Source organism: Pollicipes pollicipes, unplaced genomic scaffold, assembly GCF_011947565.3.
Source record: "Pollicipes pollicipes isolate AB1234 unplaced genomic scaffold, Ppol_2.1 Scaffold_3447;HRSCAF=4054_pilon_pilon_pilon, whole genome shotgun sequence".
Lineage (NCBI taxonomy): Eukaryota > Metazoa > Arthropoda > Thecostraca > Pollicipedomorpha > Pollicipedidae > Pollicipes > Pollicipes pollicipes.
Window position 1 is genome coordinate 32722340 of NW_023596297.1, and position 13808 is coordinate 32736147.

General features: G+C 51.7%; 1 protein-coding gene across 1 annotated transcript; it reads left to right on the forward strand.

Annotated features, from left to right (window-relative positions):
- Window positions 1-11360: 11360 nt before the first annotated feature.
- Window positions 11361-13441, forward strand: LOC119091959 (U-scoloptoxin(16)-Er13a). The gene is made up of 3 exons (XM_037214891.1): window positions 11361-11459; window positions 12057-12201; window positions 12966-13441. Exons 1-3 carry the CDS (start codon window positions 11369-11371, stop codon window positions 13108-13110), a joined length of 381 nt encoding a protein of 126 aa, XP_037070786.1. The 5' UTR covers window positions 11361-11368; the 3' UTR covers window positions 13111-13441.
- The last annotated feature ends 367 nt before the right edge of the window (window positions 13442-13808 follow it).

Consider the following 13808-nt stretch of genomic DNA (forward strand, 5'->3'; position numbering starts at 1 on the left):
TCAGACGGGGCCGTTTCGCCAGGTGACTGTACCCGTGTTGCCATCTGTGACATGTCGACGCTGTGCTGACGGTGAGCTCTGTGTGACCGCACCAGGTGGCGACCCCCTGGATGATGTGTACACTGAAAAGCCAATGTCATTGTCAAAACGATATGTCGAATGGACTTCGTATGAAAGCTCCATACGCCAATGTACCAATTGTGTGATGTTTCGCTGAAATCGCATATCCATTCGTAAATTGGTCAGGAAAACACAAGAGCAATAAATGTTTCACCACCGAGTCGGAAGGCCTTGCTCCACCTGAAAGTGTCCCGCTGATGAAAAGCGCTTACCTGGGTCGCTGCCTCGCCGAAAAGACCGGATAAACTATCAAAGAACAGGGCACTGCTCGAGAGCGGCGCGTAGCGCGGATTGCGTACCGGCCGGAAGTCGCGCTGGTCCGTAAGTAAACACATTGTCGGCTATTCTCACTTGCGAACACGGCAGGAGGCGGAGTGACCCTTGCGTCGACGTGGATGTAAATGCGATAGCATGGTCTGACGATACCGGACATCCTGCACAGAGTGTGTCGGCGGCGATCGGTTCGAATTCGCCGCACACGGGCAGGGACTGGACCGCCGGTGGGAAGGTTAGTGGGCTCTCAAACCTCATGATTAGTGCCAGCTGACTTGGCTGTGTGGTACGGGTGCCGAACCGGTAAGTGGGGGAAAATACGTATCCATGACACTACAGGCTTCAACTCACTAGTATGCTAGGGATCTCCCAGTAGATTTTTTTCAAAAGGTCACGATTCGACCTTCCTTGCAGATTTTCGCTTATCCTCTTAGTATTCTTAAGTGTGTCATGCATGATATCTCCTCCGCGGGAGGGCATGCCCACGTGTTTGTCTGGCATCGAGGACCAGGTTCTCCCGTCTAGCATCGATCGATCCTGAGCTGGGCTGGGCTGTGCTGGGAGGGGGCTTGATTGGCTGGGCTCGGTTGACTCGGATTGGGTCACAGGTTGCACTGAATAGGTAAGGTAGTTGCGTGAAGTAACAACGGGTCGGGTCAGGTCGGACCACAAAGTATGATCCACCAGAACTGTCATATGCGCTTGACAAAATCTATCCTATACCAGCCTTCGCTTCCAATTTTACTTGCGACTTTTCCACCCTTTGTCATAGGCGTACCTATTGTGTACTGTCCCTGTAGCCTTGGATCGGTCGGTTAGCCGGCCGTAACAGGCCGCAGCGTTAATGAGGTACCGGCTGTTGTACGGGACGCGCTGGCGGTCGTGCCTGTACCAGACGACCGGTACCGCAATGGCTGAGAATGGGACTTCATAAAGTTCCTGCAAGGCACAAAACAAACAGTTTTTCCACCAAGACTGAGTTTTTACTGTTGTGCCTTTTGCTCTTTCCGGTGATCGAGCTCCGAATTCGATGGCTAAAATCGTAGGGTCTAGGGTACCCTGTGTTCCTGGCGTACCTTGTGCGTGTTCTGTGTTTATCTATGCAGTATGTACTGACGCGGCGTTAGAGTAGCCACTCGCTGGATTTCGCCCAGGCTCACAGTAATAAGTTAGCCGAGACCCACATAAAGGGCCCCTGAGCAAACAAGATTATCCCGGCAGGTTGACATATGGGACCACGGCTATAGCCCACAGAGCCTTTCTCGCGAATGGAAAGAGTGTGGGAGGGCCCGCGACTGACAGAGTGACTCGACACGCTGACAGGAAGGGCCCCAACAGCAGCGCAGGGCCCGCCGAGCAAATACAAAGAGATGAAGGCCAACGTGGAATGCTCCCTAACGATCGAAATAATCCTGCAAGTGGCATATGGTTCCCCCAGAAATAGCGTGGGGCCTCCAGGCAGTGTAATGGGGTTTAAAATTTCCAGTTCACAGCTTTTCTAATCATTGAATAATTTGTTTGGGCTTCCCACAGGCCCTTCACTTTTGCTTACAACTGTTCTTGGTCGCCTAGAAGTCCAGAGGTACCCGGTTTTGTTGCGTTTTGTGTACAAAAAAAATGCACTTGTTCGGCCGGCTGTGGGCCCCTTCGGAGCCAATGGGCCCCTCCGGGGCCCAAGGGGGTCCATGGCCCTGTGCCTCCTCCGGATCCGCCCCTGACGCTTCCTAGCATGCTCACAATTATTCAGAGCAAACCCACGCAACACTGGTATCAACAGACCTGAAAGACATTTTTGGACACCTCCAGCACCTTCATTAAGCTTTATATGCAATATGCTGAAAATACAAAGCGTTTTATCTCACGCTGGTCGAGCGATCAGTGCGCTAAGTCAGCGGTGCAACGGGCGAGGTGAAAGGCCTACACAAGTGATGCCCATCCCCTTACCTCAAAGCCGCTGTTCCTCTCAGCAGCAGAAAGCCCGGATGAATCTCTGGCATGAGTCCCTCTAACGTCCTCCGTTTACTTCTGAAGGTACAACTCAGGCATCCACAAACAACAATCCTCCAGATCAGTAAGGCGTTTTAGCGTTATTACATTGAAAAGCCGACGATCAGCTACGTTCTTCTAGCCAGGCAGCTCCTCACGACATGAACACAACCAACATCAGCCCGCAGCCTTGCACCGAACCCCATGCACCACCGCGTGGCGAGCGTTCGAGACGAGGGTATAAAAAACGGCATATGACGCAGACAAGCAAGTTTTCCGAAACAGCTCGTCCCATCGCCATGAATCCCCCAATCGATTCCTTGCAATGAGTTGAGTCATGGGAAGGCTTTATCGAGACCTGATCTGAGGTCAAACACCTTGAAAACGCGAAGGGGAAATTGTACATGCAAATGCAGACACTTCAGATCCCAGAGCCTACTGAGCCGATCACTGTGAAACCTTCGCCATTGCATGTCCCACACCTGATTCTCCCATTGCAGCTCCAAATTTGGTGACACTAGATATGGCCAAAAGTCGTCGGATTTGTTTGCAACAAGTTATAGCTCAAGACCTATCGTATGGGTGTAGAAACAGGAGGTCCAGGGGGCCATGCCCTCCCTCCGCTTTTCAAGGTGGGGGTAGCGGTGTTAACGGCGCCCCCCCCCCCCCCATACACTTCAGATCAAGGCTGCGTTTAGCTTACTTTTGCACTACATCAAGCATACATGCCCGTGTGCCTTGTTCACCAGCCATCATCCTCAAGATACGTCATCCTTTCCGTTTGTTTATTGGCCATCACTTCGCGTCACGGCCGCGGGCCGACGTCGCGCGGCCTATGGAGACTGCAACGCCGGGCGCCGAGGATGCTGTTGCTATGATTTGGGAGCGAGCATGTTCAAAACCACATTACATAGTTTTTTTATCAGTTACCAGTATTCTGACTGAATCTTGAACATGTTAAGGCAAACATGGATTAGCCATGCTACTACAAGTTTGGGACCCCATTCTATCTACAATCTGCCTTCAGGGAGTATTCAATATATCTGAAGAACACAGAAAAAAAACTGAACTTTAGTCTACGTGACAATTATTTGACCACCTACGGCAATCATGTTGTTGCGTCATTGAGGGTTCCTATGCTGATCCGGGGCCAACTGCGCGGGTCAGAAGGCTTCCCGTGTCAGAGATGGGAACAATGTAATTATGATATATCCTTGTCATAGCCTCCGGATCGACGAGGAGATCCCGCCTGGGGTCGCCAGAATGACAGCTAGAAAACACTTCGCGATGGGACGAAGTGGCCCTTCAGCCCTTGACCGGAAGCGGCAAGGTGCCCCTGGCGTTCTACTTAACGGGCCCCTTGCACGGAAGGAAAAAGGGGTCTCATTATTGGTGAGTAGAGTTCTCATTGTTGAATAGAGTGGGTCGAAATGAATTTTCGAAAAATGGAGAAGGTCATCCCATGTTTGCCTGAGAACGTTTATTTTTCAGACTAGATTAGTGAAAGAATTACATCAGAAGGTTTGAACATGCCCGCCCGCAGACTCGAGAGCAAGGACAGCGATGGCTTGAGTTGCAGGTTCCGTAAAACCGAACGGCGTCGACCACTGCAAGTGCCAGCAGGGGGGGGGGGGGGGGCGCTGTGTTAATCCGTCTTCTGGACAGACTAATAGCTACAGAAACACAAAAACTAGAGATCCTACCTTTAATCTTCCAGTTCCACCCCCAGATTCCAGCACTCCGCGGTGCTTTAAGGGCCAATGCGTTGTTATCAGTCTAAAAATCGTACACATGAAATAAGCGCGTACAGACTGCCTTCTAAATGTAAGATTTTATGTACTAAAGCGTTCAAAGGTACTCCTTTCATTTTTGTCCACCTGTTAACCACGACTCAATATTAGCTGCTGGACAGACGCTGCGCGGCCCACGGAGGCTGCAACGCCTGACATCGAGGTTTTTGTTACTAAGACTTGCGAATGCGCATGCTCAAAATTGCGCCACACGGATTGTATTACCAATCGATTCAAATGCCTAAATGTATTTGTTTCAGAAGTGTTATCATTTTCGTCCACCGGTGAGCCGCGGCGAAAAGTTACCCGCTGGACTACCGCTCCGCGCACTATGGAGACTGCAACGCCTGGTAGCGGGATTTTGTTACGAAGATTTGCAGGCGCGCATGTTAAAAATCACGTTACATAAATTGTATCACTAATTGAGTCTGACTGAATTTTAAACACTTCCAGATAAACACGGCTTGGCCATGTTAATACACATCGTTGACCATTCGATCTACAACCAAATTTTCATCTTCAAATTTCGATCGACGTATCGATATACAATCGATCTTTGCGATGTTCTTAGTGTCTGTATAACCCAGATAAAACATTCTGACAAAGTTTCTGAATTCTGTCGGTCTATAAAGAGCCCAATAAACTATTGCAAATTAACGACACCGGTGATTTATTTCATGCGATCGTTCAGCGCCTGATTTCTGCAGTTTATTGACTTCAAAATACAAACAGAATTAATCTATCGGCAGCTTTTGGTTTCTGTTTCGGTTGCAAGGTAAAAAAAAGCAGCAATGAAACGAAGAAAACTGCATCCCTTAATAACAAGCAAGCTATATCCGGGTATTTTTGGGGGGTCACCATAAGAGGGGATTTTGTCAACCCTGTGCTCCCCTTAGCAAGGTTCTGGCTTCAACCCTTCCTGCGCACAGAAGCAGATAAAGTCGTCTACGTTGAAGGATGGGCAATTAAATGTCCCTTGGGCCAATTCATACCTAAGGCAGGCAGGTTCTCGGAGGCTTTTTATAGGGAAAATAATTCGGAAAAGATACTGGTGCAGGTGTCTGGCATGTTGTACACACCAATTAATAGCCATGCTGATCCAGAAATACGCAACAAAGCAACCATATGATCAGTTTGCAATCAGTCATACGGGAGACAGCCAGGCCTGGGCAGTGGCCGCCGGCGGTGAACGGGAGCAGGGCTCAGATGAGGAATATATGACATAAGGGCCTTCACTCTGTGGCTTGGTTGCTAAAGGAGATTCCACACTTTTGTGGCTTCTGTGACAGGGTTTTTGGCAGCTTCAAGTTTCCGAAATGGGTTCCGCCTAAAGTGCTGTGACAATCTTTATCTCTTGAAAAGCAGCCAGCGAAATGAAGGCGCACGAAAACATATTTCGTACTGTGAGGCACTGAATCACGTTCAAGATTCTCACCAGCCTATATCCAGGCCGTATTTTGGCAGCTACCAGTGAAGGCAGATGCATTCCCAATGGCCCAAAATGCCTAACCGCTCGCGGAATTTTACGTCCCAGGAAATACAATGTCGAAATGGACGAATAATCTTGGGAAGCTGGATAGCCTTATTTGCCGAATGGCGTAGATGAGTCGAAGAGGCAAGATTGCGCACCAGTGAGAAACAGCTCTGCCTGCATATCTAGCACAGCAGCATGACATTTGAATAAACAGCGATGACAGCCTCCATCTAAGTACGCCCTGAGCTTGGCCCCCCATATTTTGAAACGTTCCTACGCCTATGACCCACCGGGCCGATCACCGCCAAACCTTTACCTTTCGATGCCCCATACCTGATTCCCTATTGCAGCTCCAAATTGGACTTTGTGAAATTTTACCACTTTCGACCTGACCTGGGGTCATCAAGCAAACACCGCGTTCGAACCCATTCGTCCCAATTAGCACAACACTGCGCTGGGTAGCAGACTGATCACGTTCGTTGCAAAATAATGTGGCCAGCCACGACCCTTACGACTGGTAATAAGCCTAGTTATTTGGTATTTTATACTGTTAGGTATGTGAAGTGAATCTTGGCTGAAAAACCTGTGAAAGGTACTGAGCTGAGGGATAATGGAAAAGCACTGTGTCACCACTGATTTATGACGTCAGCAATGAAGTAGTATAGTTTGCAATTTTTTGTACATATGCTAAAAACTATTTTGACTAAAGCTACTATGTCTGGCAATATATTATGGTTCAACTTGCTCATACAGCGAAACGGCAACATTTCGAAATGTGTTCTACACTTGCTCACGCTGCAAGTGTTCACGAGTACAGACCAGTGCTGAGCCTTGAGTTTCCTCTAGCTGGGATATTGAGTTGTAATGTGATCTGTTCTGCTGAAATTTAGTTGCGTTTGTGCAATTTTGTCACCAAGTGGTTTCCGAAAGTGTCAGTTTTTGTCACCTATCATATCCGGTGAATCAGAAGCTTTTCCACCCCTGGTAGCGACGTCCCTGTGATTGGGAAAGAGGCATATCGGGGTTGGGGTCAAAGTGGAGTCCTGGAGGAGGGGGCGGGGTAACCTAAGCCAAAAATAATGTGAAACTTTTAATATGAAAACGTAAGAATGCTTGCACTGCATGGGCAAAATATAGAGGCACAAAATCTCATTTTGCTTCATTTTGGGACAATTAAAGGATAATATGTTCTCTTGCCCCCAGTGATTACACCAATGCTACCATTAAGGCATTGAATACGTCGGCGGGTAAGGATGTGGACATCTATGTGATTGGTCCAGGCCCAATACCAAGCCTGACTGACTGCCTATGGGCACTCACCTCGCTCTTCCACCTGGCTCTGAGACTGCCTGTTTTTTCTTCTTTTTCCCCTCCAAGCAAACGCCGAGAACCCAAAAGCAAGGTGGAGAGCCCCTAAGTGATCCAGGTTGTCTTGACAGATGAACGCATAGGGCTCCGGCGACAACGTAGGGGCCCGAGCAGATGTACAGCATGCAAGACCCATGGTGTGGGCGCCGGGTGATCAAGAGAGCCCGACCAGGGCAGCAGAAGGGGCCGGGCGAGCCTGTAGGGGCCTCAGCAAATGACAGCAAATGCTAAGAGCCCTTAAAGCAGTGGGGTGGGCGTCTGAACATCTAATATTGCGGTGGGTTTACTTATATGACCTCCAGTAACAGCACAGGGCCTTCTGGGAAAGTGGAAAAAATCTGAGACCGATGCGAACCACCCCTGAGCGACTGAGAGCTCTCGGCAGGTTTAGTTATGCGGCTTCGGCGACATCGCATGGTCTTTCCAGGTCCTCCTCCCTCGTCAAAAGCGAAGTGTCCTCCGAGCAAAGGCGGGAAACTCAAGAGCAATGTGGAAGGCCCGTTAGCGATCGACAGTGCCCCGGCAGGACTCACCCAAGCAGAAAGGACTGTTACGGTCAGATGAGCACGACCACGTATCGGAAAGTAGCACTTCCAAACGTTTGAAGAAGTCGGTGCACGCGCGTCGACAACATGTCCCGTCTCGTATTTCACCTGTGTATTTCGCCGTTGATGCTCTGAGCGAACTGGCAGCATGTGGTACCTCCGCTCTCTCCGCGTGTGTCAGCATAAGGGCCTCTGGCAACAGCGTGAGACGTAACAGCGTTAAGCCTGGACAATGTATTGAACCCTTAAGCCTCTCCAACCGCGGATTTATGCATTAGCCTTGACCGCGCACGTTCTTTGTCTTGGTCGCAGACACAGGTTGGCAACAGCCTGCAGTCGTGTGTGTGTGTGTGTGTGTGTGTGTGTGTGTGTGTGTGTGTGTGTGTGTGTGTGTGTGTGTGTGTGTGTGTGTGTGTGTGTGTGCACGTGTGTGTGTGTGTGTGTGTGTGTGTGTGTGTGTGTGTGTGTGTGTGCGTGTGTGTGTGTGTGTGTGTGTGTGTGTGTGTGTGTGTGTGTGTGTGTGTGTGTGTGTGTGTGTGTGTGTGTGTGTGTGTGTGTGTGTGTGTGTGTGTGTGTGTGTGTGTGTGTGTGTGTGTGTGTGTGTGTGTGTGTGTGTGTGTGTGTGTGTGTGTGTGTGTTTGCGACTCACTCAGCTGCTGAGACTAAGTGGCGCCGCCCGCCTCTCACCCAAGCAGGAAGGGCGGCTGCGGTCAGATGGGCAAGACCACATATCGGGGAGTAGTGCTTCCAAGCGCTTTAAGAAGTCAGTTCATGCGTTGCAAGGTTCGGCCTTGTATTTCACCTGGGTATTTTACCGTTGATGCCCCGAACAAATTGGCAGTTACAGCAACGCGAGCGGTCAAAATTTTAGTTGACACTGTCGGCTGTGTCATTGAGGAGAAATAATGTGAAAACCGCCGGCGCTTGCGGTTTTGTATCGGCAACTTAGTTCAAACGACACACCCGACTAGGTTCAGAGTAACGGACGCCGATCCCATCAGCCATGAGGATTGGCCCCGGTTCTTCAGTCAGGACCCAATTTGAGAATGATCTTCTTGACTGTTATCGGGATGACGTGCTTCCCATTGCTGTTTGCCCTCTTCCTCATCGGAACTGACTCACGAATTAATGTTGATGATTTCCAAAGCACCAGACTGGAAGGATGTAACTCTTCACTTCGATGCAAAGCGATATGCAAGACAAGACCGTTTTGTGTTCAAGTCGTGAAGCATCGCGTTCATGCTGTGATTGTAATTGATCCCAGCGTTTTGCCTATTATTGTGACAATGCAGAAATAAAGACTATGAAGACTATTATTGTGACGATGCAGAAATGCAGAAAACTGCCTAATGATGAGGGGGTGCATGATTTGAAGAAAACACAGAAGAGGTGCTGGAAGAAATCAAAGCATAAAAACAAAACATGGCGCTATAAATAACACACATAATTGCATCAATGCCTGCAACAGCGAGTGGTAATGCATGACGGCTTTGAACCACTTTCGCACATTGAGGATGTCAAGGATGCAAGATTCAAAGGTAAGTGTACAAGCGTAAAACGACTTAAATGGCACATATGCCTTTGTTACACAAGAGATACGGCCTGCAACTATGGCGACGACGACGACGACGGTGCAGTGACAGATGGGCAGGGGGCATGACGGTGATGTAGTGCCAGATGACCGAGGGCACGACGGTGCCGCAGTGCCAGATGGCCGAAGACATGACGCCGGTGCAGTGCCGGATAGCCGAGGGCATGACGTCAGTGCAGTGCTAGGCTCGGGACGGGATCAGTGTGACGCGCGTCAAAACAATCACACCGTACTATTCCGGCAGCGAGCTGGAGTCGCATGGGCGCTTGTCAAGCACGATGGTAACCTGTAGGCCGCGCGGCATACCTAACTCCATCATCAACGACAACTCCGCTCTAGTCATCGGCCTCAAAGGCACGCAGTTGCTGACCTGAAGGTGGACTTCGCCAGTGCGAAGATGCATCACCAGCATTTGCTGACTTGACTATTCCCGTGCGAAGGCTGCGATACGTCCTAATCTCAACTGCGTCCCCAAGAAGCCTGACTGTGATAGTGGCATGATATGGCTGTATGCATTTTCATCGGCTTTTCGTTGCTGCAGTACGTCATCCCCAGTAAAATGACGCATATTTATCAGGATATATTCTAGGCATTTAGAGCTCTTTATGATGTCAGTATAGTCAAGCACAATAACACCCGTTTCTGCAATTTGAGTCCAAATCGTTTTTCAAGTGCCTTGATTTCTGTACCTACCAGATTTTGTTTCCTGCCTGTTACCACTTGTGCACGTGCTCGTGCTCTGCGCCGCATTGACGTGCCTTCAGTTCACCTCCACGCCATTACTGCTGAATGGAGTTTGATGTTTCCACCTGCGGCCGTGACTGGTAAGTGGCAATACGTTGACCAGTTGTGCGGTCCCGTCACTGATGTCCACACCCCACTTCGCTCGATCCGCCTGATGCGACCTTACCTGTGGCCGACGGACGGAACGGGCGACCTGCTGCGGCGTCTCAGGCGAGCCTCCGCCGACGGGCCCGGGCGCAGCACGGTCACGGCTCCCGTAGGAGTCGGCACGCTAGGCATCACGGCGTGACACCCGCGATCATTCTCAGGGTGGATCACGAAAGGCGAGGCTAAATCGATGTGGCGGAGACTTCGCTGCGTTGTGGGTTTCAAAACGCCTGCCAGGATAACACGTGACGCCCCATCCGAACAGCTTACCGTTTGCTTTGTCAGCGAAGACTAACGCGTGCCCGGCAAAGTGACCAAGTAGGGCGCGCTGCTTCACACCCAAAGCCTTCCACCGCGTGTCGGTATCTGCACTATGACGCTACCGCACAGCACCCAGACCAAGTCTCGCGTCACTGGAGTGTTGAGAGTACTGGAGCCTTCGGTCCTGTGGGCCCGCCGTTGTCAGCGGGATGTGACTCCAAAAGCTTTCCCTCTCGGCTGCACTTTTGTGGGTATGATTAGCAACCATCATTATACATGCAGGAATGTACTTGACGAAGTCAGACTACCTTGCTATTCTTAGACGTAATAATCTCCCCCTGCACCTGCAACTTTGACAAATGCAAAGACAACTACATTTAAAGCTCATAAGACCAAGACACGCTAGCTTTGTTATTTCCAGGAACGGCTTAGTACTCCGGCTGGGGGTATAATACTATGCACTGGGAATAATCGTGCTATCCGCTCATCGCCATGGTGAGCATCTTCCGAAATTGTGTCCTTGGTGGCACTGCGGCACCGTCGTGCCCTCGGCCACCTGGTACTGCACCGACGACAGCGACCACTGGAAGAGACATTTCGCCTCATGAGACGAAGCCTTCCGACTTACTCCTCCTTGACATGCTCACTACCCACGCCTTACTACCTCTCACATAGTCCGGACCACTCCTCTGGGTCACCCGGCGTGTCCAAACGTGAAGCTCACCTACGTCCACGGCTGGACGCGGAGAAGCAGGGGACTTGGCAGCTGTCGCGTCGCAGATGAACGATTAACCAAACAAGTTTCAGCATCCGCGTGGCAAGGCCGGTTCCGGTCCTTCGCCCTCGGGGCGGCGCAGGTCACCGGTCACGGCCGCCCCCGGCGACCGGCGCGGGCCGCCGTGACCCGGCGCCCCGCGGCAAGAGCGCCGATCCGTCCGGCCCGTCCGGCGAGACACCCGGATGCTGCCGCTGGGGGCGGGGCGGCCGGCAGGTGGGTGCGCCCGTGCGGCGATGCCGTATTTAGGCGGCGTGGCCGGCCGCCGGCCCCAGAGCAGCGCCAGTCTTCATCATGATCAAGTACGTGCTGCTGGCGGCCTGCGCCGTGCATCTGGCTGCGGCCGTGCACACGCATCAGGAGTACTTCGTCTCACCTGCGCCAGGTGAGACGGCAGCGGTCCGCCGCCACGGCCCGGTAGCTTGGAAATGCATCGCTCGTGGCGGCCTTACCTGTGCACTGCACGCACGCATCCTGTGCGGATCAGTGTTCGGCACCGCTCTCCACGCATCTGGGCTCGTTTTTAAAGCTTTTTGAAGATTTCTCTCTGTTCTGATGGGAACACCCTAGACAGTAACTATGTTTTCCGAAGCGTTCTGCATCGCTCTCGACGCATATGGGCTCGTTTCTGAAGTTTTTTTTGAAGATTTCACTATGTTCTGATCGGAACACCCTAGAGAGTAACTACGTTTTCCAAACAATTTGGACAAATCGCAAAAATGATGTCCACCACATTACCGGGATTCGCCGGAAGGATGCGACGGATGCTAGAGGACGTAGAAACAGCACTGCAATATGGTCCTTTTCCGAATTCGTAGAGCTCTGAATTTGATCCATAAGGGAAGGTTGCAAGCTATCGTTATTCGCTGTCGAGACGTTTTGGGGCACGGCTAGCGGGGGCCCTGTCCCTTGCCTGTCTTCGCCGGCCGCACCGCCCCCTTTCCGTGACCTCGGTGACCTCTGACGTCGTCGGCCGCTCCAGGTCACGCCGACGAGTGTCAGGACAACCGGACGGGCGTGCGCTCCAAGGTGGGCGAGTCCTGGACCACCACCGGCTGCAAGCAGGCCACCTGCGTACTGCGCGAGAACGCCGCCGGAAAGATGCAGCTCACCATCGCCGAAGACTCGTAAGAAAGCGCGCGAGGTGGGCCGCGGCGCGCTGGCCGGGGCTCCGTCCGATGACGGGGCCACCTCACTGGAGTCTTGCGGAGGCGGCGCTCTGGTAACGTTGGGATGAAGGACATTGCCGCAGGTGTCAGTCATCGTCTGAAGCACACGTAGTCGTGGTTCGTGCTCTCAGGTACAGCTGCTAATGTGAGGTAGAACACGGCATGGCAGCGGTTGGATCACATGCATTTTGCCGTCTCCGCAGCCCAGTTGGTAGAGTGCTGGACGTGTCCAAAGTGACAGTGGTATGGCAGGTGAGGTTCGCGTTTCAGAAGCTGCTCTGATGCCATTTGCCGCGGACGGTCTGCGACTACCAGTCAGGGGTCAAGTTCACTCCTGACGGCCGTCCCACGTCATTACATAGCACGCTCAAAGATTTCGGCAAAACTTATGCACTGAGCTGGCATTTATCCCCCGGGTTAGTCATGTCACGACCACAACGATAAACCACGCCGAGCAGTGGTTCGAAACCCAAAACGATAACACAAAACAGTATGTGCAATTTGAATAGTCTGCAGTACCGTTTTGGTCGCTTAGATATACATTGGCGACAACATAAGCACCATCCTTTAGCTCAAATATGCCAGCACTCAAATGTTGCCCAAAGTTGCACATGACTAGGGTTCCAGAGGTGCTTGTGAGCCCGGGCGCACCGGACAGCGTGTGGTTGCCAGGGACGGGCCTGGACGCCCGTGCGCCGACACGTGCTCCTGTTGGCCGGCAGGTGTCCGATCATCGCGCAAAAGCCCGGCTGCCGCAGGACGGCCGTCTCCCGCACCAAGAAATTCCCCCACTGCTGCCCGAGGTTGCAGTGCCGGAAGACCACCGGCGGCAAGGTGGTGTCGGTGCCATACAGGCCCCGAAAATGAGGCGCCCCAGCAGGCGGCCCCGCCGCGAGCCTTGGCAGGAGCTCATGGACGGTGGACGTCGGGCACCAGGGGGCACCGGCGTCCAGCCGCCGCCGGTGCCCCTGGCTCCTGCGTCCAAATTCACAGGCGCAGAGCGATTTATCCGTCTGGCACGTGATTCTCACCCAGTGCACCGCTGTCCTGGAAATGTTCTTGTATCAGTGAGTGGCTTCTCTGGCGGCATGTGTTGCGTAATTTACACGGAAGAGGGCAGGCCCATGTCTACACCCATGTCGTTCCCACGCGAAAAGTGACATCTCATCGTGTAATAAATGTGATGTGTGATACAGTTTTCACACTTGTTTATTAACGTAGTCAGACACTTCACTCGTTGGTAATTTAAGCCTTGTTATATGGTCTTGACTTTTGGCACCAATTACCTGTCAAAGACAAGAGTACGAAAGGCCTGGAGCAGGCCAAAACGGACGCCTGTTGGCGTCTTCACCTTATTCGATAGGCTTCGTGGAAGTATCTGCCGACAAAGGTGAAAGTCCGGGGCCTGAATTTCATTCCAACAAGCAGACTGCGGATTATGGCAAGCTACAATCCAGATACAAAAAGTCGAAGGATTAGTCAGCTCAAGTGTACTAGTTATGCGTCCGTATTCATTCACCGTTATGCCTTTCCATTCAATCGCCTACGATTCATACCAGCGCATG

Coding starts and splice junctions, on each gene's coding strand:
- LOC119091959 (XM_037214891.1), top strand. CDS start 11,369: ATGATCAAGTACGTGCTGCTGGCGGCCTGCGCCGTGCATCTGGCTGCG. Junction 11,460..12,056: donor CTTCGTCTCACCTGCGCCAG/GTGAGACGGCAG, acceptor CGGCCGCTCCAG/GTCACGCCGACGAGTGTCAG. Junction 12,202..12,965: donor CTCACCATCGCCGAAGACTC/GTAAGAAAGCGC, acceptor GTTGGCCGGCAG/GTGTCCGATCATCGCGCAAA.